Here is a 26,085-nt window from a genome sequence, read left to right on the forward strand (position 1 = left end):
TTGGCATTGGAATGGGCTGCCCAGGGAGGTGGTGGAATCACAGTGCCTGGAGGTGTTGCATAAGAGCCTGGATGAGGCACTTAGTGCCGTGGTCTGGTTGCTTGGCCAGGGCTGGGTGCTAGGTTGGACTGGATGAGCTTGGAGCTCTCTTCCAACCCGGCTGACTCTATGATTCTATGACCTGCATCCAGCAGATTGCATCCCCCTGATGATGTTCCAAGGAAAGAAGAGTGCTGAGGTGATACCTGGTGTGAGGGATGCTGCCTGTGTGCAAATGTGATCATCATCAGAGGTATAACATGTGGGTTGAGATGCCCCAGGCACATGGTGTGCACAAGCACAGGGTGGTGAGACCTCCTAGGAGTAGATCTGGCTGTGTTGTCTTGCACATAACCTATGTGGTGGGAGGTTGTCTGTTTTGCAACCCCTGTGCTTCACAGAATCACAGAATGCCAGGCTGGAAGGGACCCCAAGGGAACCTTTCTAGGTGATAGTGTAGTTGAAATTAGATGGCCCAGCACCTCGTCCAGCTCAGTCTTGAAACTGTCCCGTGTTGGAGATTCCACTGCTCCTCTTATGAGATGATTCCAGCATCTCACTGTTCTCATGCTGGTACATTTTCTTTTGGAGTCCAATCAGGATGTCCCCAGCAGTAACCTGCACCTATTACCTTGTCTTTTCCATGTGACTCCTTGTAAAAAAGGAGTCTCTGTCCTTCTGGTAGTCACCCTTTATGTACTGGTCCATGGAGATAAGGTCTCCCCTCAGCCTTCTCAAGGCTGAAGCAAGCCAGTTCTCTCAGCTTCTCTTCACACAGCAGGGCTCCCAGTCCTCTGATCATCCTCCTGGCCCTTCTCTGGGCACTTTGCAGTCTGTCCACATCTCTTTTGTATAGACTGCTGCCAAGTATTTTCATTTCTCTGAGTGTGTGTGATGGCCTTTGCACATATACTGAAGGTTATTCTTCAGACTAGATGGGTGAAACAGTCTGTGTAGGTCTCCCGTGTGTGGCCGTAGGTACAGGCAACCTGGGGAGCAGAGCAAGCTTACCAGCAGAGCAGTCTTTGTTCTAATGGCAGGTGAGAAGGTGTGTGCAGCCCTAGCTGCATGTGGAATCACAGGCAGTTTGAGTTGGAAGGCAGATGTAGAGGCTATCTAGTCTAACCCTCCTTCAGTCAGCAGAGGCATCTTCAGCTAGATGAGGTTGCTCAGAGCCCCATCCAAGATGACCTTGAAGGCTTCTTCGCACAGTTGTGGCCTGGGCTATAAATGACATCACCTGTTATGTTTTGAGGAGTGTTTCTGGGTGTGCTGAGGAGTTCATGTGAGCACAGGGATGCTGGTACCTCTGAGCACCGCTTGCATGAGCAGTGGGCATAGCATTAGCTCTGGCCAGCGTTGTCTGGAGTTTGATTTGCTCTTGCCTGCACAGAGCCCATGAGGTGCTGCCTGCCTTCCTGCCCACTGCAGAGCTCAGCAAGCTGCTGTGCTTCTCTGGACTTGTCGTCACACCTTGACAGTTTGTGTCAGACACTGAAGTCCAGAGAAGGATAATAGGGATGTCTCAAAGGGTAAACTCCCAAAAGACAGGCTGGAAAGAAAGGATTCAGAGGAGGAGGTAAAGGTGTGGAACTGGACCTACCCTCTGCCTTCCCTTCACTGTCTCCCCACAGAGACCTGATTTTATTCCCTGAACTAGCACACAAAAGAAGCTGAGCTGGTTCTGGAGTTAGGTGGCTCTGAGAGCATCTTCCCTGAGGTGCAGCAGCTTCTACCTAGGGCACACAGGGCTGAGTGACCAAGCAGGGCTTCTGCCCCTCTCCTGCAAAGGAGGCTGTCCTCCTTTCTCATTGTTCTCCCGTCCTCCGGCCATGCTGCGGCTGGAGGTGGTCATGCATCTCCCCAGTGACAACCCCCTTGGCTCATGCTCACCCTTAGTCCTTGCCTCTTTGCCCAGCTCTGTGGTGCCCCAGCCCCCTGAGCCTCCTGCTGCCCACTGGCCACGCTCTCATCACCTTCCTCTGCCCTCCCCTTCCCCAGGGAGTTTGCCAAAGAGCGCGAGCGGGTGGAGAACCGCCGAGCCTTCATGAAGCTGCGGCGCCAGCAGCAGATCGAGAGGGAGCTCAATGGCTACCGGGCTTGGATAGACAAAGCAGGTAAAGGCTGGGGGGCTGGGGTTGGGGGGTCCCAGAGGCACGGTGGGCACAGCAGAGTGGTGGGGATGGGAAGAGATCCTTGAGCGTCACCCAGCACAAGCCAGACGTTGTAGAGGTTGTCCCATGGTGGTATTGGGTGCCTGGGAGAACTCGGCATAAGACGCCGTGGCTGTCTAGCAAGCAAGAACATCAGCAACAGCTGATGAGACCACCTGTTCTGTGGCAGGAAAGTGTCATAATTCCAGCATGAAGCATGTTACATCTCCAGGGAAGGCTGTGAGCATTGTGGGCTGTCAGCTTTGCTCTGCCATGGTTTTCTTTCTCTTGATGTTTGCTGGAGTCCGCTGCAATGGTGGGCAGTGGGAAAGTAGGGCGGTGAACAGTGACAGTGATTGTCCAGCTGAACCTGCTCCTGGAGCAGTCTGGAGGGGATGCACTCATTCATTCCTGCGTTGGGGCTCCTGAACGTAGGAAAGGGCTGGGGTCAGTGAAGGTTTTTGCTGCTGACAGCCAGTCAGACACAGCTGTCTGTGTTTTAGTCCCTGGGACTGCCACAGCCCTTCGTGGGGATCAGGTCACTGCATTCAGCTCTGGAGAGGGAGGTTTTACACTTTCATTTAGCCTGCAGGCTCGGAAAAGGATGAAATGAGCCTCGGACCTCAGCCTCGGTCCTGGGCTGAGATGATGAAGTCAAGACCTGTCTGTGATGTTCAACTCCTTTAGTGGGGTTGATGACACTTGCCACCCTCCAGAACTTGCTTTTGGGTGCTTAAGCAGTGCTTCACAAGAGTCTGGCTGGAGCAACCACATCCAGGTTGGGCAGAGTGCTTAGGCTGAAGGCGGTGAGCGTTCAGCCAGTGGTGTCTTGTCTCCTGATGCTGAACTGTGTGTTTTGCGTAGAGGAAGTCATGCTGGCTGAAGAGAACAAAAATTCTGGGACCTCAGCCTTAGAAGGTAAGACAAGCAATGGCCTACCTAAAATCCTGCCTCCTCTTCCTTCTGCTTGCTTGTAGCTGGAGCTTGAAACCTTCCAGCTGTGATGGGAGGTCTGGGGATGCCCCAGTGGGGTCTGCAGCCCAAGACAGGGGTTTGGGGAGCAGGACTGACAGCATAACCCTTGAGGGAGCGTGGAGGCCAGGAGGTGTCTGACCCCACACAAAAGGTAGCACTGGATTAGGGTCACCTGGGTATCTGTCCTGTTTGCCAGACCTGGGTTAGCTAGGTACTGATCACCAGGTCCCAGTCCAGTAAGCTGGCTCCTGACCGTTGGGCCACCGTGGCTCCAACACCTATTCCTCTTCTCATCTCAGTGCTTAGGCGAGCCACCATCAAAAGGAACCGGGCGGATGCCTCTGGTGATGAGCACTGTGTTGATATCTCCTCCGTAGGCGAACGAAGGCTGGCACAGAGAAGACCTCTCCATCCAACCTTGGGTCAGTACAGTTTGCAGCTTCTTTCTCCAAAATCTCTGTTAGCTTATTGAGTTGTTAGTCACACACACCACATGGAGGCTGTCACAGATCATCCATCTCTGCTAGTCAGGGAGCAAACCACCTCAAAAGCTATCTGGATCAGTCGTGTCCTGTAAGAGCAGTGTGTGTGAGCCATCTGTCCTAGCTCATCTTGCAGGGAACCCTGGAGCACCCAACTGAGGACAGAGTGGCTGAGAGCAGGCAGGCAGAGAGGGAGCTGGGGGTGCTGGTAGAGAGGAGCTGAAGATGAGGCAGCAGTGCCCAGGTGGGCAGCAGAGCCAATGGCATCCTGGGCTGGCTCAGGAGCAGTGTGGCCAGCAGGACAAGGAAGGTTCTTGTGCCTCTGTACTCAGCACTGCTCAGGCCACCCCTTGAGTGCTGTGCCCAGGTCTGGGCTCCTCAATTCAAGAGAGATGTTGAGGTGCTGGAAGGTGTTTGGAGAAGGGCAGCAAGGCTGGGGAGGGGCCTGGAGCACAGCCCTGTGAGGAGAGGCTGAGGGAGCTGGGGGTGTGCAGCCTGCAGCAGAGGAGGCTCGGGGGGACCTCATTGCTGTCTACAACTACCTGAAGGGAGGCTGCAGCCAGGTGGGGTTGGACTCTGCTGCCAGGCAACCAGCAACAGAAGGGGACATCCTCAAGTTGTGCCAGGGGAGGTCTAGGCTGGATGTGAGGAGGAAGTTGTTGTCAGAGAGAGTGATTGGCATTAGAATGGGGTGCCCAGGGAGGTGGTGGAGTCTCTGTGGCTGGAGGTGTTCGAGCCAAGCCTGGCTGGGGCACTTAGTGCCATGGTCTGGTTGATTGGGCAGGGCTGGGTGCTAGGTTGGGCTGGATGAGCTTGGAGGTCTCTTCTAACCTGGTTGATTCTGTGACTCCATGAACTCCTTCTCTTACCTTGACTGAAGCACTCAACTTCTCCTCCTCCTTTTTTTTCCTCTTAGGTAATCCCTCGAGTCACTCTGGCCTCAAAGGTGCCAGGGTGGATGGTGCCTCCTACCTGCGGCACAAGGAGCGACTGCTGCGCATCTCCGTTCGCCACATGGTGAAGTCCCAGGTCTTCTACTGGATCGTCCTGAGCCTGGTGGCTCTGAACACTGCCTGCGTAGCCATCGTCCATCACAACCAGCCAGCCTGGCTCACCCACTTCCTCTGTGAGTCCCTGGCCTCTGTGTGTTGGGAGCACTGTGTGGACACCTAAAACCTCCTGCAACCTTCTTATCGTCAGTGGCTAGGGGTTGAGGCATACTTTCACTCCTTGCCCTGGGGCACATGAGGATGAATTCCACCAGAGCTGTGTTGGTTTGCGGATGGGTGGGGAATGTGCTGTTGGTAACAAAGGACCACGTACAGGCACTTCACTCAGCTTTGTCCTTGGCCCTGTGGCCACTGATGGCTCTCTTGTTCCTGTGAGCACGTGTGGAGTAATTTTACTGGTCTCAAGCCCATCAGGTCTGGTGTGTTTGTCACGCCAGAATCAGGCTGCAGGCCCCAGATGGATTTAGCCTAAGATCTGTGAACAGTGATGATGGAAAGCTTGATGGAGACCCACCTCTGAGTGCCCACAAGCAATAGCTGGAAAGACATGGGTTTGCAGGGCTGCACTGGTCACGGGAGAACCACCTGGTTAGAACTTTGAGTGTGGCATGGAGCTCCCAAGCTTGAAAATAGTTACTGGAGCATCACCTAGCACAGGCCATGATATGAGGGTGGATCTCAGAGGTGGTGCGCCCAAGTCTGTTCTAGCGTGGTGCTAATGGCAGAAGAACAGTGGTCATCTCCATGGGAACCATGTGCTGCTCCTGAGCTGCTGTAGTAGGGACAGTGATGCTTTCTCAGCCTTGCTGTTACCTCGAAAATGTCCCTGCCAAGCATAGGTCCAGCCCAGTTCTGCATTAGCACTCTCAGGCCTGCTGGCATCTCAGCATGCCATGGTGTGGTGTGGCAGCTGGTCATGGTGGGAAGCATCTTTAGGACAAGGTGAAGGGCCAGACTCTTGCTTGCTAATGCTCATAAAATAGCTGGAGAAGCTTTTCACTGGCTCTTGGCTGTGGAGCTCAGTTTCCCTGGCCAAGTTCCAGGCATGCAATGATTTCAATCCAGGTTGCTAATATTCCCCTACAGTGTTGTGTGGTCAATGTCTTTGCAGACACCTCAACCACTGCTGTAAAATGCTAAAGAGCTGCTCTGTTCTGCTCCATGCCAGACGTCTCTGGTCTTCTTAACCCCCTGGCACACTGCTGTACCTGTCCTGAAAGCTTAACGTGTGGGCTTTGTGGTCTATCACATACGATTTAGCTCCTTGCAGACAAGCTTCCCTCATCCCAAATCCTGAGAGCCTGGGGAAGCAGCATGGTCCTCAGCTTGTCCATCTCTGTGATGTGACCCGTGAGCTGTGAGTGAGTGCATGCAGGATGCTCCTCATAGCTCATCTGGCCTGGATTTTCTTTTTCAGACTATGCAGAGTTCCTGTTTCTTGGGCTCTTCCTGCTGGAGATGTCCTTAAAGATGTACGGGATGGGGCCACGTCTTTACTTCCATTCTTCTTTCAACTGCTTTGACTGTGGGGTAAGGAGCCTCAGAGATGCTGTGGGGGTGGGAGGGAGGTGGTTGGCAGGCTTCTGCAGTGCAGGGTACCAAGGGAGGGAAGGGTGAGATGGCTGTCACACTGTGCAGGGGAGCCCTTTCTGCTGGGACAGCCTGTCTGTGCCAGACCCAGACACCGAGTCTTGAGCCCCGTGCTGGGGACTCGTGTTCAGGAAGGCGAGGTTTTCCCGCACCAGCCTGCCCTGAGCCTGTTGCTGACTTGTGGGTGTGTGCACTTCTCAGGTCACAGTGGGAAGCATCTTTGAAGTGGTTTGGGCTATCTTCAGGCCAGGAACCTCTTTTGGGATCAGTGTCCTACGAGCTCTTCGCCTTCTGCGAATATTCAAGATAACCAAGTAGGTATCAACCCTCCAAGCCTGGCAGCCATCACCTGGGACTGGCTGCAGCCCAGATCCAGCAACTCAGGTTCCCCTCTTAGCATCTCTCTAAGTGCTCCAGCACTGTCTCTCTTTCCTAGGTACTGGGCGTCCCTGAGGAACTTGGTGGTCTCACTGATGAGTTCCATGAAGTCCATTATCAGCCTGCTCTTCCTCCTCTTCCTCTTCATTGTAGTCTTTGCCCTGCTGGGAATGCAGCTGTTTGGAGGCAGGTGGGTTGTTTTAAGTTCACAGAAAGAAATTTATTGGTGTTAAAGCCCTCTTAGATGCCTGGGAAGACTGTAGCCTTGCTCCTCGACCTGCTGCTGCTGGTGGTGCCTCTCCTGTGTAAAAGCCTTTGCTTGGGCAGGTGTCTCTGGGCTCCACACATTTTGGATTCTGGCACCAAGTGCCCAGGAGACCTTCCTTAAAGAGGGGAAAGGTCCACTTCAGCCCAAAAGAGCTGACAGTGTATGAGTCAGGGGTTTGATGACCTTGTTACTCCAGCCCATTTATGTCCTTCTGCTTTCACTTCCAGGTTCAACTTCATTGATGGGACACCGTCTGCCAACTTCGACACCTTCCCTGCAGCTATCATGACAGTGTTCCAGGTAGGAGATGCACTTCAAGGGGATACAGACAAAGCGTCTTGGGTCTCTGCTCACTCCCCCGTGACTGGAAAGGGCTCTCTAAACCAAACAAGTTCTCCACTGTTGCATCCTCACTTTTTTCTCACATAACAAAGCAGGTGGCAAGAGATGGAAACATTTCCACCCCCATTTTGCCAGGTGGAAGAGTTTTGAAACTCTTCTGGCGAGACCTAACTCCCCAGCAGTGTCCAACATCCTCTCCCGCGGGAGCTGCCGCTGTAGAGCTGGGCTGTCTGCCGCAGTCTCTGTGTCCGGGGGAGCAGATGGAGGGGACTGTCCATGTGAGGAGCTGGTGCAGGTGAGAGCTGCTGGCCTGCTTTCCCGCAGATCCTGACGGGCGAGGACTGGAACGAGGTGATGTACAACGGCATCCGCTCCCAGGGAGGCGTTCGCTCGGGCATGTGGTCCTCCATCTACTTCATTGTCCTCACCTTGTTTGGAAACTGTATCCACCTGGCTACTGCACTTGTAGTGGAGACAACCCTGTTTTGTAACCTCCTCTGAGGGCATCCACCTCCCCACCCACCACTCCTTCCTCCTTTGCCATCACATGTGAGGCAGCCCTGGCTATCCCAAAAGCAGAGGAGGACCCTTCCGGAGCTGAACTGAGGGCTGTACATGTGGGGTGGGGGAGGAGTTGTCTCTTTGGCTGCTCCTTATTGAGCTATTGAGGAGCTGTCAGGGCCACCCTCCCTTGGTGGCTGCAGACATCCATGTCCTTAACATGTGCCTTGTGCATCCTTAGCTGCTCACAGATACTCTGCTGAATGTATTCTTGGCCATCGCAGTTGACAACCTGGCCAATGCTCAGGAGCTCACCAAGGTATGTCCTGCTTTTTAATCCTTCTGATCTGAAGATAGTAAAGGATGGGGCCAGCAGGAAAGGCATTGGAGTGACAATCTTCACTCCAGATCTAAGGACGCCTTGCCTCTGCTGAGGCAGGATCAACACAGAAATGGGAGCTCTTCCTCCAGGAGGGTGTCCTGGAGGCACAAATCCATATCCTGAGCAAAGCCACTTTGACTCAGGAAAGTGCTTAAACTTGCTGCTCTGTGTCTCTCCAGGAACATCTAGGCTGCCCATCAAGCATAGCTTAACTGTTTCTCCATTTAAGCTTTGTTTGCCTCCAGTCAGACTGAGATACTTCTCATCTGCCCGATGGGTTCTGGTACAGGGACTTGCCCGAGCACTCTGGAGACGTGGCACAGGAGGAGCTTTCCAGCAGTGCCAATATCTATTCCCCATCTGTCCAAAGAGCAGTGGGAGTGATTTAGGGTGCAATTTAGGACGGTGCTTGAGAGGGTTGTCTGGCTTAGCTCGTTTTTAAGACCATGCTGGGAAATATTTGGGGAGCGTTACAATGCTGGGGCACCATCTGGATAACCATGAGTAGGCGAGAGCTGGAAGGGTCGTTGCTGCTCTTTGGAGAGGACCAACAATCCCCCCATGGGTTTGTGGAGCCCATGCCTATTACTCGGGTCCTTGGAGCACAGAGAGAGGGGTCCATGGTGTTGTAAATCTGACCTCTTAGCAGCAAATGAAGAGGAGCTTGATTCTCCTTTGCTTAGCGGGTGCAGTGCTGGGGTCCCTGTCCTCCCGCGGAGGGTGCAGGTGGCACTTGCAGGGGCTGCTGGCTGTTGCTGGAATGAGGAGGGTGGGAGAGCCCCGCGGCGTGCCAGCAGCTTCAATTACGAGAACGCTGAGCTTTTGAAAAGGCTGAATGCGTGCTAATGACTCCTAATGACATTTTTTGCTCTGGAGACACAACCGTGCTCATTAAAGCTGTACGGTCTCTGCTGGGGTCATTCATGGATGCTTTGCCTCCCACTCCATCGAGGGGGATGCCTGTCTTGCCCCTGTGGCTGTGGGGAAGGGAGGGCTGAGCTGATCTGCACCATCTGAGGCTCTTCTAGCAAGCTCTGCGCGGCTCTTGCCTGCAGTGGGCTGGGTTTGCTGATTTGAGTAGCTCTGGCACCGTCACTAAGGTTTGGCCTCCTGGGCAAGTTGTGTCCCCATAGGAAAATAAAGCCTGTCTCTGGACATAGAGATGGTGCTCCCCTTTCCTCCTGCACACCTTGGTACCTTGGGTACATAAACTACATAATGTGTGCAAGAGAGATGCTGAGGTGCTGGAAGGTGTCCAGAGAAGGGCAGCAAGGCTGGGGAGGGGCCTGGAGCACAGCCCTGTGAGGAGAGGCTGAGGGAGCTGGGGGTGTGCAGCCTGCAGCAGAGGAGGCTCAGGGCAGAGCTCATTGCTGTCTGCAGCTACCTGAAGGGAGGCTGTAGCCAGGTGGGGTTGGTCTCTCCTGCCAGGCAACCAGCAACAGAAGAAGGGGACACAGCCTCAAGCTGTGCCAGGGCAGGTCTAGGCTGGATGTTAGGAGGAAGTTGTTGTCAGAGAGAGTGATTGGCATTGGAATGGGCTGCCCAGGGAGGTGGTGGAGTCACCGTGGCTGGAAGTGTTGAAGCTAAGCCTGGCTGGGGCACTTAGTGCCATGGTCTGGTTGATTGTCTAGGGCTGGGTGAGCTTGGAGCTCTCTTCCAACCTGATTGATCGTATGATTCTATTTTGGTGCCTAAGGCTCATCTAAGGAGAAAACCTGTGCATCCCTCGTTGCCTCTGATGGTTGCAGCTTTCCTTGGAACCCCAACATCTCACTAAGCAGTTCCTCTCTTTGCAGGATGAGCAAGAGGAAGAGGAAGCCTTCAACCAGAAGCACGCTCTTCAGAAAGCCAAAGAAGTCAGTCCCATGTCTGCCCCAAACATGCCTGCTATCGAGTGAGTAACCATTCCCACTGCTACCCTGGAGCCTCTCTGAGCCCAGTGGGGCTTCTCAGCATGGTGAAGAGCTGAAACTGCAGCCTGGCAGAGCTAGTTGTGGGGCTGCCACAAGAAAAAGTGGTCTCACATGGAGTGACTCCCTCTCTGGGTGTCTTCCTGAGGATGGATGGATGAGTGGAGATCTAGGAGCATGCTCCTCTTGAGCAGTAGTGCCTTCAGAGAGGTGTCAGAGCAGGGATCAGGACATAGGATTGGCCACTGCTGCCCCAAGCAGTAGCCTCAGTGCTTAAGCGTTACAGAAGCCCATTAGAAGAGACTTTCTGCCCCGGATGCACAGCTCAAACACTCAGGGCTGCTGCTAGAGGTGGGGAAGGAGGCTGGGGAGGAGGAAGGCGTCTCAAGATTTCCTTGAGAGGAGGGATGATACTTGTTCCTGGGGAGTGTTTCTTCATGGCAGAGCTGCAGGAGCACAGCCAGGCTGGGGGAGGAGGGAGCAGCACTGTCACAAATCTCCCCCAGGACCCTTCTCTGGTAGTGAACATGGTTATGAGAGCGGGTTTGCAAAACCACCTTTGAGCACAGAGGAGTTTCATCTGGGCAAGAAAGAAGAAAGCCCCAAACGATATATAAACCACCAGCAGGGTGTTAAGGAGCCTTGTCTCTGTGTTCCAGCAGAGGAAAATCCTGCTTTTTTTCCTTTCTGGATGCCTTTCCCCCCCTTTGTTTTGCAGTATCATATGGTCTAAATCACATAAAGCTTTCAGAGTCACCCTCGTAACGAGGCGGTTTGATTTGTTGCCCCAAACAGTGCATTTCAGCACAGCTGAAAGGATTATTCTTCCCTTTTTTTTAATGTAGAATCTCTTCCCAGGGATTTTTAGGTTTCATTCTGCTTTGAAAGCCAGCCAAGCTCAGACATGGCAGAATCTCTTGTAGCTCTGTAGAGAGAAAGCACTGTCTTCAGGAGAGCCCTGATCTGGCCAGGGTCAGAGGCAGCCTCTTTCTCTTGGCAGTGGTGGGATGTGATGGTCCTCAACCTGCAGGCATCACCCAGGTGTTCAAGGGCAGCAGGAGCTGGGGACACTTGTAAACCCTGCATGGTCTCCCAGCAGCTGCAGATATCATAGCAGATGTCTGCAGGTGTCCTAGCATATGCAGATATCATATCAGCCAGGCTTGGGGGTAATGGGATACTCAATAAATCTGAGCCTGGACAAGTACTTGCAGAGGAGTTTATGGGAAAGTCTGTGGGTTATGACCATCTCTGGCTGTTGGTGGGAAAGTGTTGGGTAAAGTGAGGAGACAGAGGAATTTAGGCTGCAGAGGAGACTGGAGAACGGGCAGATAGGAGAGAGGAAGAGGAGGAGCCTCCATTAGGCCAGGAAGAAGGAGAGATGGACTACATGGGGACACTCAAGGGTTTGCTCATGCTGCATAGCCCTGCCAGTGTTCCAGCTGGTTAGGAAAAGCCTTTTGTTGTGATTCTAGTGGCATTGAAATGGGAGGTGTTGATGTTTCCAGATTTTGTCGCTCCTCCCCTTCATTAGGATGGACAGTGTCAGGTACAGACAATGGAGTGCAATGCCATGGGTGCCACCATCACCATCACCAGGTCTGATGTGCTTTTGGTGGTGCCACACTGTTGCCAGCAGCTGGGAAGGGACAGTGGGGCCATTGGAGCAAGGCACAAGCTGGCACCCAAGTGCTGCTGGAAACTCAGCATGGTGAAGCCAAGCTGGTGTCTGCGTTTGGATGTGTGCAGACAGAGGTGGCTTCGTTTCTCCCTGCGCACCCAACACGGGCAGGCTGTACAGGTGCTCCTCTGCCCGTGGAGACGGCCAGCGGTGCCTGGGGCTGCCAGCCCCGGCGTGGGCAGCTGCAGTGCCCATCGGGCTATCGTATTGGTAGATGGGCGCTGGCGGTGCAGATGGCTCAGGGCTGTGTTTGGAAAGGGGGTGGCCAGATGGACGCATGCGGGTGCTGTCGTGCGGTGGTGCCTAACGCGTGCGTGGATGCCTTTGGAGGCTCGGCCGCTTGCTGCGGGGACAGCGGCGGGTGTGTGCGCAGTGCTCTGCCTGCCTCCAGCGCCACACTGGGCTGCTCCAGGAGCCGGCGGCCGCTGTGCCTCGCCCGAGGGCTGTGGGCATCGCTGTACTTACAGGATGGCAGCAAGGTGCATCTCATAGCTCATCTTGCCTGTGTGAGGGGACAGACGGTCCCCTGCGGTCGGTGTCTGCTCATGTGTCCTGCACACAGCCATGGCATTTGCAAACTGGGAAAGCCTCTAAGCCACGACGTGCACGTTTACATGTGCCCGTGCCTGTTTGCTTGGAGTTGTACCTGTCTGAATCTTCCCTGTGCTGATACAAAGGATAAAGCCTTGACTCTCTTCAGCTGCTTGAAGTCAGTGCGGGTGAAGGGCCCTGACAGCCCTGTTAAGCTTCTCTGTGTCAGGACTGCTCAGGTGACAGGAGGATCTCAACCCTGTGTTCACGCCTTGCTCCTGCTGGGCAGCTTCACGTTCTCCTCTGTGTTCTCAGGGCATCATCAGCTCACATGGTGATGGCTCTGAGCAGCTCAAGGCATTGCTTCCTCTTAAACTGCCACATGTTGCTCGAGAGAAATGAGTTTGGAACAGTTTGAAAGAGCTGATAAATATCCAAAGATGCACTTAGGGCTTCTGAGGGGCTGCAGCCTGCACCACTCTTGTGCCACTGCACAGCTGGCCAGCATAGAATCATTGAATCACAGAATGGTATGGGTTGAAAGGGACCTCTAGAGATGCCTTAATCCAGCTCCTCTGCCAAGGCAGGATCGCTTTGGGCAGGTCTCAGAGGAGTGCACACGGGCAAGTTCGGACATTCGGCACGGAAGGCATGAAGAAGGCTCTGTGGCCACTGCAGAACGGACCCCAGGGCACGAGTGCGAGCACAAGCAGCCTGGCAGGCAGCTCCGAGCTGCTGTACGAGCGTGTAGGTGCAGGGTGTTCCCTGCTGCCTGCTGCACTCTGGCATCCCTGGGCAAAGAGGTGCCTGGGGCGGGGGGGACACCTCTCTGCATTGCCCCCACGAGTCGAAGGAGGGGCGAAGGGGCAGGATTGAACCCGTTTGTTTTTCCTCCCCAGAAGAGACAGGCGAAGGAGACACCACATGTCGATGTGGGAGCCGCGCAGCAGCCACCTGTATGTGGGCCGCGGGGGCGCGTGTCCGTCTGTGGCTCCTGTGCTGTCTGTGCGTCCGTCCGCGGGGCCGGCTCGCACACTGCTCCCCTCCGGCCTCCCCGGCGGGGCGAGGGGGGGTCGTGTGCGTGTGCCCCTCTTTCGTGTGCGCCCCTGTCTGTGAGCGAGTGTGCGGGCGGGTCCGTGCGTGCCGCGGTGCCGCTGCCCGGGGTGCGCCGTCTGTGTGCTGCTGTGTGCTCGTGGCGCTCCCCTGTCTTGGGAAGGGCACATCTGTCTGCGCCAGGGTGTTCGTCTGCGGGGCCCGGGAGCCGCAAAGGCGTGGTGGCAGAGCCCAGCCCTCCCTAGAGCACCCCCGCAGCAATGCAGAGAGCCCAGCACAGCTCCCTCGCCTTCAGACAAACAAACCCACAGCTCCTCAGGCTCCTGCGCAGGCTTCCTACCTGGGATGTGCTGGGTGCAGAGCTGCCTTGGCTGAGGCAGCTGAGCACGGGGACAGGGGCAGACCTCCTGTGCCTGCTGACTTACTCCATCCTAAATCACAGAACGGTAGAACAGAATCATAGACTGGTTTAGGCTGGAAGGGACTTTTAAAGGCCACCTAGTCCAACCTCCCTGCAGTCAGCAGGGACAGCTTCAATTAGAACAGGCTGCTCAGAGCCTCAGCCGACCTGACCTGGAATATTCCCAGGCATATGGGGCATCTGCCATCTCTTTGGGCAACCTGGGACTGTTCATAGGATCACAGGATGTTGGGGGTTGGAAAGGACCCAAGGAGATTATCCAGTCCAACCCCCTGCCAGAGCAGGACAATCCTATCTAACACAGAGCACACAGGAACACATCCAGACAGGCATTGAAAGTCTCCAGAGAAGGAGACTCCACAACCTCTCTGGGCAGCCTGTGCCAGGGCTCTGGGACCCTTACAGGAAAGAAGTTCCCCCTTGTGTTGAGGCAGAACCTCTTTTGCTGCAACTTACACCCATTGCTCCTTGTCCTATCCCAGGGAGCAGTGAGCAGACCCTGTCCCCCCCCTCCTGGCAGCCCTCAGATAGAAATATTTATCAAATCCCCTCTGAGTCTTCTCTTCTCCAGACTAAGCAGCCCCAGGTCCTTCAGCCTCTCCTCATAAGCCATGCCCTACTGTCCCCTAGTCATCCATGTAGCCCTCTGCTGGACCCTCTCCAGCAGATCCCTGTCCCTCTTAAACTGGGGAGCCCAAAACTGAGCACAGTATTCAAGATGAGGTCTCAGCAGGGCAGAGTAGAGGGGGAGGAGAACCTCCCTTGATCTCTCTCCCCACTCTCAGTGTAAAACCTTTCCTCCTATCTAGTCTAAATTTCCCTCTTTTATTTTAAAACCATCACCCCCTCATCCTGTCACAACAGGCCCTGCTAAAAGGTCTGTCCCCATCTTTCTTAAAGGCCACAAAAGGTCTCCCTGGAGCCTTGCCTTCTGCGAGCTGAACACCACCAACTCTTTCAGCCTGTCCTCATAGCAGAGGTGTTCCTAGCCCTCTGGTCATTTTTCTGGCCTTCTCTGGCCACATGTCTTGAAGTGCCCTCTGCCATTGATAAAGGCAGGTCTCAGACCTGGCATCTTTTCCTCTCTTACTCACTGTCCCCATCCCATCAGGACTGCCACTCTTGCTATCAGGCTGGCTCTGCTGTCAAGAGTCTTCATCACTGTCATTTGTACCATTAGGGTAGCAGTGCTCCAAAGAGGAGCCTGGCTCCGAGGAGCTGGTGTTGTGAAACATGCCCAGTCCAAGGAGGGATCCCTGGCTGCAGCAAGAGGGCATTGCCTGCATTTAAGAAGGTCCCCAGGCAACTATGCAAGATGGTCACTCCCTGACCAGAACAGGGCAAGCTGGGGTGCTGGCTGGCTACTCTCATTAAGCTGGGCATGCTGCCTGCAAGGTTCAGGGCAGCTGTGAGGCTGCTGGGACTGTCCTTCCTCACCCTGATGTCCTCTGAAGGGCTAGAGGTACAGCTGCCAGCACTGGAGTGAGCCTTGGGGACAAAGCAGGAGCCCAGCCCGTAGTCCTGGGGATGGCATTTCTTTCTTCCTGGGATTCCCAAATTAAATCCAGGGTGGGATCTTCACCAGGGGGTTAGCTAGGATGCCAACACCTTGCTGTCTCCCGTGGCAGGCGGGAGCGTCGCCGTCGGCACCACATGTCGGTGTGGGAGCAGCGCACCAGCCAGCTGCGCCGGCACATGCAGATGTCCAGCCAGGAGGGCATCAACAAGGACGAGCCACCCCTCATCAACCCCCACGCCAGCATCTTCCGCAGGAAGAGACCGGGGGATGGCGTCACCCTTGAGAAGTGTGCCGAGGAGCAGGGCAGCAAGAGCGAGCGGCCACCCACTGAGGGACTCGAGCAGCCAGCACCTGGAGCCAACCCCAGTGGGGGTGAAGACAGGAGGAGCCCCTCACCCCGCATCAAGCGAGACAAGGACTCTTGGCACCAGAGGTCGTGCCATGGGAACTGTGAGTCGGGTGAGCAAGATGGGGCAGGAGGTGGCATCGAGGACAGAGCCAGGATGAGGCAGAGCCAGCGACGCAGCCGGCACCGCAGAGCCCGGATGGAGGGGAAGGAGCCAGCCAGTGCCCTGGGGAGCCGCTCAGCCAGCCAGGAGATGGGTCTGGAGGAGACCAGCCCCATGGAGGGGGTACAGGATGGGGACCGCCACGGGGACACGGCTGCAACAGAGGCACTGATTCAGAGGGATCCAGAGGCAAGCGGGGAGCCTGTCAGGTTGGTACCCAAAGAGGGCATCTTGCAGTTCCCACCGCTTCTTCTCCTCTCTGCTGATCTCCTGGCATCTCTTTTTCTCCCCCCCCATATCCTCCCTGCAGGACAAATGGGATCCCTGCAGGTGATGTCGAACTGGTCAGGACCACCAAAGAAGGGAGCCCTTCACAAGCAGCACCTGAGCCCCAGCGAAGCAAGCCTGACAGCCTGATGGAGCAGGACTGCAGCAGCCCAGACACGAGCGAGCAAGCGCTGCTGGAGGCCAGCCGCACGGTCAGCCGCAGCGAGCCTGACCTCTCCTCCGTCACCCCCAACACCGAGAAGGCCACGGAGAGCACCACCATCACGATCGATGTCCACGACTCCGCTGTGGTACAGAGTGAGGACCCATCTCTCTTTCCTGAGCCCCTCTCCTGGCCCTCAGGGACCCTGCAGGGATGGAAAGCTTTTTGCATGGCTTTTTCCATCCATGTCCAGCAAACTGGGGGCTTTCCTTGCTGCTTCCCCCAGTGCATCTCTCCAGCATCCCAGTTTTTCAGGGGAGGCCCAATGCAGTGCTGACGTGTCACTGACTTGTGGGGAGGTTCTCCCTTTCTCATCTTCTTCCCATCTGCCCCTTTGCCTGATCCCTCCTTCCTCTCTGCCCCAGGGAAAACATCTGCATTCCCTGTTTCTCCTAACACATCCACAGCCTCTGCTCTGTTTACTGCTGCTCAACCCCCCTAACAGCCTCCATGCTGGCAAGGTGAGCAGCTTTAAACGGTGTTGTCAGCTAAACAGCACCACAGAAGCTGGCCTGGTTAAAACCCCTTCTAGTCTGCTCATCTCAGCAGCTTGTGTCTTGCCTCTCCATAATGAGGTGAGGAGGCGAAGCTGAAACCCAGGGGAGGTTGAATGTGACCACACGGTAGGTGCTGTCTGGGTGCAAGACCAGGCAAGGCTCTCGCTTTCCTGCAGTTAGCAACAAGACAGATGGTGAAGCCAGCCCCTTGAAGGAGGCCGAGACCAAGGAGGATGAGGAGGAGATGGAGAAGAAGAAGCGGAAGAAGGAGAAGAGTGAGACGGGCAAGGCGATGGTGCCGCACAGCTCCATGTTCATCTTCAGCACCACCAACCCGTGAGATGGTTTTTGGACTGTAGGAGCTGAGGGCTGGGGAGGGCTGCGAGGGGGATCAGAACCTTTTTGCTTGGGAGAGACTGCAAGGTCAAGTCCAGCTGTTAGCTCGGTGCTGCCAGGTTACTACACAACCTCGTCCCTTGGCAGCAAATCTACCTGGCTTCTAAATCCCTCCAGGAATGGGTACTCCTCTGCTTCCCTGGACAGCCTGTTCCTGGGCTTGGCAACCCTTTGTGTGAAGAAATTGTTCTTAATGCCCAACCCAAACCTCCCCTGGCACAACCTGAGGCCATTTCCTCTTGTTCCATTGCTTGTTACTTGGGAGAAGAGACCGAACCCCACCTCCTTGCAACTTCCCTTCAGATAGTTGTAGAGAGTGAGAAGGTTTCCTCTATAGAATCCTTCTTAGGGAAGTCCTAGACACGACTGCAGAAGGGGAGTCCCCTTGGGAAGGGGCCTGAATAAGGCCAGACAAGCAGCTGCAGTGTGCCCCAAGCCCTGGCAGTGCTTGGCCTCTGTTTCAGCCACGCTCGCAGTTTTGACTGCTGATTGCCAGCTTGGATTTTTTATTCGTTGTCTGTTACATTTTTCTGCTCCCTCTTAGCTCTCATCCAGCTCCAGCAGGCCAGAAGAATTAGCACCTCGGTTTCTCAGGGACTCCCCTTGGTTGGCTGTGGGGTGTCTTGTGGGCTGGGACAGCTGAGCCAAAGTGATCAGCAAGCCCAAGCCACCCTTCCAGCTCTCTCGTCTTGCTCCTCAGACTTTGCTGCCTATCTGTCTGCCCTGGGAGCTGGTGGCGTGGGGTGGGTTTTGCACGGTGGGCCATGGCTGGCACTCAGAGGTCGGGGTGTGGGCTGTTGTCTCCTGGCAGGGTGCGGAGGGCTTGCCACTACATCGTGAACCTGCGCTACTTCGAGATGTGCATCCTCCTGGTGATCGCCGCCAGCAGCATCGCCCTCGCGGCTGAGGATCCCGTCCTCACCAACTCCGACCGCAACAAAGTGATTGAAAGCCTCCCCTGCTTCCCCCGGGCAGCATGCAGAGGGTCCTGTAGGGTTTTAGCTTCCGTGGCAGGGGGCACAGAGGTGATGGGTCAGTGCGGTTGGGTGGCAGTGCCTGTGCTCTGCCGTGGGCTCTGACTTCTCCCCATCACCTTCCTCGATAAACCCAGGATGTTGCTCCAAGCCTCCCCCATGCAGGTTTTAGAGCTGGGGAGCAGACCAGGGTGACTTCTCAAGGGTAAAGTAGCTTAAACTGGGGAGATTCTGGTCTGCACAGTGGCTGGTATGGGGAAGTAGGATTCCAGCTTGCAGCATGATTTCAGAGCTGCTTGCATTGTGCATGGGAAATGGTCTCTCTTGCAACACAGTATGGGTGTCCCCAAGCCTTTGGGAACAGACTGGATTTGGGGCAAGCAAACTGATTCTCTCATCTGCCCCTGAGCCAGGCAAGTCCCAGTGCAGGGTGGTAATGGGGTCTGAATGGGCACCAGTGAGCTCACTTGATGGCAGCTGCTGCAGAGCTTCTGTGCCCTCTCTCTGCAGGTCCTGAGATATTTTGACTACGTCTTCACTGGCGTCTTCACGTTTGAGATGGTTATCAAGGTAAGAGACCTTCTGAGGTGGCTTCACTGGGGATGCTGTGTTCTGCACCCACACAGGAGACAGCTCTGGTCTTTTGGTTCTGGTCCTAAATTTGGATGATGAAGACTTTTAAACTTGGTTCTTAGCAGCAGGAGTTGGAAATGATCAGTGCTGCTTTTACTGCTCTCCAGGCTCCCAAAAATAAGGCGCTCCCAGATTCATAGCCAGGGTTCAGGGCCAGATCCTTCCACTCCCCAGCCTGCAGCTGCTCCAACTTGATGGCTGAGCTGATTCTCTGTGTTTTTCCACTCCCCCCCCTGCAGATGATCGATCAGGGCTTGATCCTGCAGGATGGCTCCTACTTTCGAGACCTCTGGAACATCCTGGATTTCATCGTGGTGGTGGGAGCGCTGGTGGCTTTTGCCTTGGCGTAAGTGCCATCATCCTTGTCAGCTCTTCACCTTCTTGTGGCTGGGGTGGGAGGAGGAGGCCACTCTGTGTTATGGCTACTACACCCTGATCAGTTCTCGGATTTCTCTGCTCTGCTTCTGGGATGGCTTCTGACAGCAGTGTCTGGCTGCTGCAGGGGTGTGTTCCTCCTTGTTTCACAAGTGCTGGTGAGCAAGCAGGCAGGAGCAAGGCAAGGCCAGCAGGAGACGCTAGGAGGAGGTTGGTGGAAGTAGTTGTGAAAGAGGACAGAAGAAACTGTCAGAGAGGGGGGAAAAGGTGGCAGGGCTGGAGTTACTTTCTGGGGCTCACAGAGACAGCGATGGCAGCACTCTGCCAGGGGTGGACCTGCCCTCTGAACGTGTTAGTGCTGGAAATGATACCCCTGCCAGGTGGCTCTTCCTCTGCTTCAAGGCCGAAGTGTTGCCCCGGAGCCCTGCAGAGATGTGGATGCAGGTGGCAGGCTTGCAGGGCGCCGCATGGTTGCTGTGCAGCATGGCCCCGCTGAGCACCGCCTGGCAGCTGGGTACTGGTACTGAGCTTGGGGCACCTGCGGGGCCTCCTGCACAGAGAGGCTTGATGTCTGTGGTGCCCATGGCATGTGGGGATGAGCTTCAATGTCCCTCTGCCCTACTCCGTGCAGCCAGCCAGGTCAGGTGGTGCAGTGTGAGAACAGGGCGGGAGGTGCTGGTACCCAGAGAGTGGGTGCTGACCCTCATGGGCGAGGGGCATCCCCTGGTTCCCAGGGCCGTGATGCCCCGTTGGTGCCTGTGGAAAGAGAGAAGAGAGGGTTGCACTCCTTTGTCACACTGTTGTTCTCTCTTTGTGCCTTTGTCACTGGCGGCAGTGGCGTTAGTGCCGGTGAGAAGGGAGGGCCTGGCAGCCACGCAGACTGGAGCCCTCTCCTTGTCCAGGTACTGTGCGAGGCTCTTGGGGTGGCTGGGTCTGAGCCCCGAGGCCACTTGATGGATTACAGCCCATAATCCATCCCTCCCATCGACCCCAGGCCGGGTGGCAACTCCTTCCACTTGCACCCTCTCTGTCTCATTGCTTTTGCCTTCCTCACCCTCCTCACCCCTTCCTCGCCCAGTGCTTGCAGCTGCTGCTCTCTCCTCGGGAAGAGCACAGGAGAATTCAGCTTGCTCGGCACAGGGATGAACTAGCCCCTGGGCAGGGCTGGGGGTTGGCCATAGACCAGCGTGAGGCAGGTCCTGCTGGCTCTAAGCACCCAGTAGGCCACCACAAGGATGGACTGAGCATCTCCAGGGTCTGGCTGATCTCCCCTCTGCCAGGGCAGCCACTCAGAGCATGTCTTGTCGGGGGTCAAGGGCATCAGCAGCCTGAAGATGTGCTGGGTGGTTTGGGGGGCTTTAGGAAGACAGAGGATTTTCCTTCCAAAGCATCTCTTGTGGCTTTTTGGTGGCTGAATGAGCATAGGTTGATGGCTCAGCTTGCTCCTGGGTGGATGAGTGTCCTCACCACCACTAACTACCATAATCGGTGCTTACTGTCCCCTTGCCTTCACCCCACAAAGGTGACACAGTGCTTGGGATGGTCCCTGGAGCTAGCAGGGCCCCTGCCTGCTACTGCTAAGCATGAAGGGAAGCTGCAGTGCCCCTTCCAGTCCTGTTTGCCACCTGCCTGCTTCCATCCAGCCTCCTGAAGGAAGGGCAGGTCCCTCTGAGCATGAGGCAGCTGAATTCTCAAGGATGAGCACCCCCTTCAGCCACAGCACCAGACCCCCTCCCATGGAAAGGACCTTTGCATTTCCACGTCTGTTTGCAGCAAGCATTTGTGTCTCCTGCCCACTCCTGCAGCCATAGCTGGCTAGAGACTGAGCCACCGCAGGTTCTCTGTGCTGTAGCCCTGCAGGACTGGTCCCACCTCAGGTTCTCTGTGCTGTAGCCCTGCAGGACTGGTCCCACCTCAGGTTCTCTGTGCTGTAGCCCTGCAGGACTGGTCCCACCTCAGGTTCTCTGTGCTGTAGCCCTGCAGGACTGGTCCCACCTCAGGTTCTCTGTGCTGTAGCCCTGCAGGACTGGCCCTCTTCCTCTTGTCTGACAGCGGCTCCTGCTGGGCCAGACGATCCCGTGGTGTCAGAGGTGAGGGGATCGAGGGGACCACAGTGATTTCCAGTGGGTTTATACATTATAAAGCAGTCATAAGGACACCTGCCTCTCCCTGTGCAGCCCATTGCTGATGCAGCTCTGGGGATGTTTGACAGCCACACGTGTCCCAACCTGTCACCCACCCTTCCTCCATCCTGAGCTCAAGAGGAGAACTCTGGTGGTGATGTCTGTATTCCTCTCCTTTTCTTTTCCCTCCATGAGCTCTTTGATGTGGGGCTGGGGTGAACAAGTCCTCCGTCTCTCCTTCCTCATCTCCATGGCATTGGGTGGACAAAGTGGTGCTCACAGAGTGGTTGTGGTGATTATGTGGGTGAGAATGGATGGTGACCAGCTCCAGCCCTTCCTGGTTGAAGAAGTGCTGGGACATGTTGTGCTGTTTGAGTTCTCCATCCCTTTTACCCCCACTGTATGGTTCAGCTTTCCCATGGGGTTCCTGGCTAGCTGCGGGCACAGGAGGTCTTTGACCTAGTCCAGCAGTGCCACCACCGTCTTGCTGGGCTGTTGGTACTGCATCCAAATCATCAGTGAGTGAGTGGCCACCCATAAAGCCATCTCCTTGTGTGCCATGGCAGCTTGTCCACTGTGCTATTGGAGCCCATCCATCCCAAGTGAGAGGCTGTCTGGGCCCATCTGAGGCTCTCCATGTGGAAAGCAACAGTGTCAGTGCATGTGCAGCTGAAATAAGCCTGATGCACATCTGCAAACCTCCCAAGAGTTCCAATCGAATTAGCTGAAAGAACCAGAACCATCATTAAAGGTCCTGCTTGCTTTGGCCTCCTGTGGCACATTCTGAGGAGGCATTGCCAAGAAGGGAAGATGCCAGCACCCATGGGCTTGCAGCAGCTGGATAGGCTGAGTGGTGGAAAGGTTGAGTAGTCAGTGTGTAGCCCTTGTTGTCTTACCTGGTGAGCAAAAGGAGTAAGAGAAGACTGGATGAGGCACTTAGTGCCATGGTCTAGTTAATTGGACAGGGCTGGGTGATAGGTTGGACCAAATGAGCTTGAAGGTGTCTTCCAACCTGGTTGATTCTATGAGTAGCCCAAAGAAGGGCACTGAAGCTGCTAAAGGGTCTGGAGAGCAGTTTTATGAGGAGCAGCTGAGGGAAGTGGGGTTGTTTAGCCTGGACTAAAGAAGGCTAAGGAGAGTCCTTGCTCACTACAGCTCTCTGAAAGGAGGTTGGAGTCAGGTAGGGATTGACCTATTTTTCCAAGTAACAAGAGGCAGGACAAGAGACAATGGCCTTGAGTTACACCAGGGGAGGTTTAGGTTGGATATTAGGAAAAAATTCTTCACCAAAAGAGTTCCCAAGTCCTAGAACAGGCTGCTAAGGGTGGTGGTGGAGTCTGCATCCCTGGAGGTCTTTAAAATCCGTGTGGATGTGGTGCTGAGGGGCATGGTTTGGTGGTGATCTGGCAGTGCTGGGTTGATGGTTGCATTTTGATCTTAAAGATCTCTTTCAGCATAAGCAATTCTGTGATTCTCCACCCAGAGGTACCCAGCAGAGGTGCCTCTTTCTTTGCTGAGCAGCATCTCCTTGTGCCTGTCAGCACTGGTGTTTGGAATCAGGGGACTCTGTCTCCTGCAACATAACCCAGTAGGAGGCTGGTGGGGACAGAGGTCTGGTGTCCCATCACCAGTGTGCTGCAGAGTTACTCTCCCGCCTTTGCAACACACCTTGCACCTCAGTCACTGGCAGGCCCAGGCTCTGGAGCTGCTTTTATGCTATTTGAGAAATGATTTACTTTGTAGGCTTTTATCTAGAGGCCTTGCAGAACACCTTAGCTCGTCCACTTGGGTATCCTGCTGGGTTTCAGGAGATCCCACCCTGTGCCTCAGGCTCTCAACTGGTGGACTTCTTGCTGGAGGTGATTTGGCAGAGTTAGTCTGTTGGCATGAGAATTATTGTGGTCTTGCAGATGTGTTCCCTCAGAGGCCCCTGTCTGTGACTGGTTGGGGCTGAGCCTTGAGGTCCCTCCCAGCTCTTGGTTGAGGTGATAGAATGAGAGGAAATGGCCTGAAGTTCTGCCAGGGGAGATTTAGGTTGGACACTAGGAAAAAAGTCTTTGCTGGAAGAGTAGAGTGGTCAGGCACTAGAACAGGCTGCCCAGGGAGGTGATGGAGTCACCATCCCTGGAGGTGATCAAGAAATGTGTGGGCATGGCACTTCAGGATGTGGTTTAATGGGCATGGTGGTGTTGGGTTGATGGTTGGACTCGATGGTCCTGCAAGGTCTTTTCCAACTGAAGCCATTCTGTGTGCCCCACCTCCTGTTGCCTATTGTCCCACTGTCCATCAGTTCCTCTTGCAGGAGGGTTTTCATAATGCAACCCCCACCCAAAACCACCATCAGGGAGGACAGAGGCTCCCAGCTTGCAGGGGGGGTTCCTCCCTGGAGGTAAGCCTTATCAAGGAGGACACAACATGGTCTACTCCTCATGCCTTTCAACCCAGGTGTGGGGTGGCAGACAGCTGTCCAAGAGGCTGCAGTTGTCCCAGTGCAGCAACCCCAACTATTTTCTTACCTTCTTCCTCTCTTCTCTCTTTTCCCCTCTCTCTGTTGGTGCTGTTTGGTGGCTGCTGGGCTGGATCACCGACAGGAATGCTTTGGGGTAACTATGCCAGCTGGGTCCCCCTGGGGTGCCAATCTGGGGGGTGCAGGGTGGGGATGGGTGCAGGCGAGTGTCCGTCAGTCTGCTGCCTCTGCTGACCCTTATCTGCGTTCCTAGTGACCACAGTGTGCTGCAGGCACAGTGTGAAGCATGGGGGGGAGCAGGCCATGGGGAAAGTGGTGTCACCACAGAGCTGAAGGCTCTGCCCCGGTGGGGGCTTTGTCTGCACTGCCCTTCAGGGGCATGAGATGTGGGTCATGCCAAGCTCACGGGGCTGAGATGAGCTTAGTCTCAGCTGTAGACACAGCAAGGCCAGGCTTTCCTCCTGGTGTTATCCAGCCCTGTATTCCATATCCACGTTGAGGCCCAAACAAATACACAGGAGGTTTCCTGGGGTCTGAAAAGGTCCCTCCCGAGCCAATGTAAAGCAGTGCAGTGGAGCTGTCCTTGGGGGCAGCTTGCACTAACTGAGCACTGCCATCAAAGCCTCGCCCCAGCCCCAAGCTGCATGCCCCAGCCTGCAGGCAGGTGCCCCAGTTGCTTACCCAGGCCCTGACACTGCACAAAGCAGGAGATGGGAGGTGTAAGGTGGGTCCTGGAGCTGTTGGTGCAGTTGCTTCCCATGCACTTGTGGGGCTGTGCTCCAGGGAAGACTATTAATTAGTGGGTTTGTTTACATCTCATAATGATTAAGCCCATTATTGCGCTCCCTGTTGCATTAACACTCACAAAGGAGCTGTGTAATTTGGAGCATCTGTTATTGTAAGTCATTTCCTTAATGATTTTTCAGGGTGCTGGGTGGACACAAACTGTGCCACCTTCACCAGAACCTGTCTGCTCCATCCTTGGATCCAGCCCATGGGCTTTAGTTACAAGATGAGGAACAAATCCCCTCACATTGTGGTAGGGATTAACCACCATGGCCATGAAAGGAGGCTCAAGAGGGCTTTTGCTGCTGCTTTTCTAAATAGTCCTAATACTGATTTCTCCCTCCCTCAGCTGGCTTGGGGTGGAGGCAGCTGGATAGGGAAGAGAGGGCTGAGGTGTGAGATGGAGGCCTAGGCTGAGACACTGGCACAGGTTGCCCAGGGAGGTGGTAGAAGCTCCATCCCGGGAGGTTTTTAAGGCCAGGCTGGATGTGGCTCTGAGCAACCTGACCTAGTGTGAGGTGTCCCTGCCCATGGCAGGGGGGTTGGAGCTGGATGATCCTTGAGGTCCCTTCCAGCCCTGACAATTCAGTGGTTCTGTGCTATGGTTCTACATTGGGTAGCACTGATGGAAGGAGGCAGAAAGCCTTAAGAGGCAGGATTTGTGCAAAGAGACCGAGCTGAGAGCAGGCCCTGCTCTGAGGGGGAAGGTGCCAGCGCCGAGGCGGAGCGGCAGTGCTTCAGTCCCCATTGCTGCCGTGGCAGCACACGCTGGAGGAGCCTGCCTGGGCTGGCTGAGCGCGCAGCAGGCACCGGTTCGCGCCTCTGCTCCCGCTCCTGTGCCCACGCGTGCTGGGCTGGGCGTCGCCAGCTGCCGAAGCCCGGCCGAGCTTCGAGCCCAGGCCCGCAAGGTCACTGTGTGTCTCCCTCTCGTTTCCCGGTCCCTGTGCCTCCCTCCGGCGCGGCAGGACCAACAAAGGCCGCGACATCAAGACCATCAAGTCTCTCCGTGTGCTGCGGGTCCTGAGGCCCCTGAAAACCATCAAACGCCTGCCCAAGCTGAAGGTAATGGTCCTCACCTCCTGCCCTCCGTCTTCTCCAGCAGGGGTGGTGGGTGCGGGGTCCACATGCGTCCGTTTGCTTGTGAGAGAGGAGAAAAGAGCCCCCGAAGCGTTGGCTGTGGTGTGGGGGCCCTGTTTGCCAGCAGCATCCTTCCGCTCGCTTCGCGTTTGGATGTTATTGCAAGCAAGCCTGGAGCCCTGCGAGGTGTCAGAGCTGGTTCCCCTTCCAGGGAAGTGAGTCTGGAGCGGACAGAAGGCAGCAAAGCCCAGATGCTCTCCTGATGAAATAAACTCCCCTGGTTTGGAACAGCTCAAATCTCTTTACAAAGTTCATTATCTTTCCCACCAGAGCAGCCTGCAAACAACAGGATTTTGTGTGCTGTGCTGTCATGGTGCTACAGCAGAGCAGGATTTCCCACCTGAATAGAGGGATTATGTAGGCAGCACAGGCAGGATTATGGATTTCCCACCTTAGCCAAGGGGATATAGAGCCAGAAAGGAGTGAGAAACTGAGGAATCCCTGAGACTCTTGCACAAGGTGA

At 55.3% G+C, this 26,085-nt stretch overlaps 1 protein-coding gene across 6 annotated transcripts in view; it reads left to right on the forward strand.

Moving 5' to 3' along the window:
* CACNA1E (calcium voltage-gated channel subunit alpha1 E) overlaps nt 1-26,085 on the forward strand; it is a 169,703-nt gene that overhangs the window by 114,916 nt on the left and 28,702 nt on the right. For 3 of the 6 annotated variants that reach the window (XM_064148192.1, XM_064148189.1, XM_064148188.1), the window contains exons 10-29: nt 2,041-2,156; nt 3,057-3,110; nt 3,467-3,589; nt 4,566-4,775; nt 6,077-6,189; nt 6,451-6,563; nt 6,686-6,817; nt 7,123-7,195; nt 7,562-7,679; nt 7,990-8,057; nt 9,917-10,014; nt 13,142-13,198; nt 15,345-15,953; nt 16,055-16,329; nt 16,908-17,067; nt 17,939-18,068; nt 18,612-18,671; nt 18,974-19,080; nt 23,824-23,835; nt 25,451-25,547. In XM_064148192.1, coding sequence (XP_064004262.1) covers nt 2,041-2,156; nt 3,057-3,110; nt 3,467-3,589; nt 4,566-4,775; nt 6,077-6,189; nt 6,451-6,563; nt 6,686-6,817; nt 7,123-7,195; nt 7,562-7,679; nt 7,990-8,057; nt 9,917-10,014; nt 13,142-13,198; nt 15,345-15,953; nt 16,055-16,329; nt 16,908-17,067; nt 17,939-18,068; nt 18,612-18,671; nt 18,974-19,080; nt 23,824-23,835; nt 25,451-25,547 — 2,725 coding nt within the window. The remainder of the gene's footprint in view (nt 1-2,040; nt 2,157-3,056; nt 3,111-3,466; nt 3,590-4,565; nt 4,776-6,076; nt 6,190-6,450; nt 6,564-6,685; nt 6,818-7,122; nt 7,196-7,561; nt 7,680-7,989; nt 8,058-9,916; nt 10,015-13,141; nt 13,199-15,344; nt 15,954-16,054; nt 16,330-16,907; nt 17,068-17,938; nt 18,069-18,611; nt 18,672-18,973; nt 19,081-23,823; nt 23,836-25,450; nt 25,548-26,085) is intronic. The other 3 variants (XM_064148193.1, XM_064148190.1, XM_064148191.1) reach the window with 2 other exon arrangements.

Source organism: Pogoniulus pusillus, chromosome 8, assembly GCF_015220805.1.
Source record: "Pogoniulus pusillus isolate bPogPus1 chromosome 8, bPogPus1.pri, whole genome shotgun sequence".
Lineage (NCBI taxonomy): Eukaryota > Metazoa > Chordata > Aves > Piciformes > Lybiidae > Pogoniulus > Pogoniulus pusillus.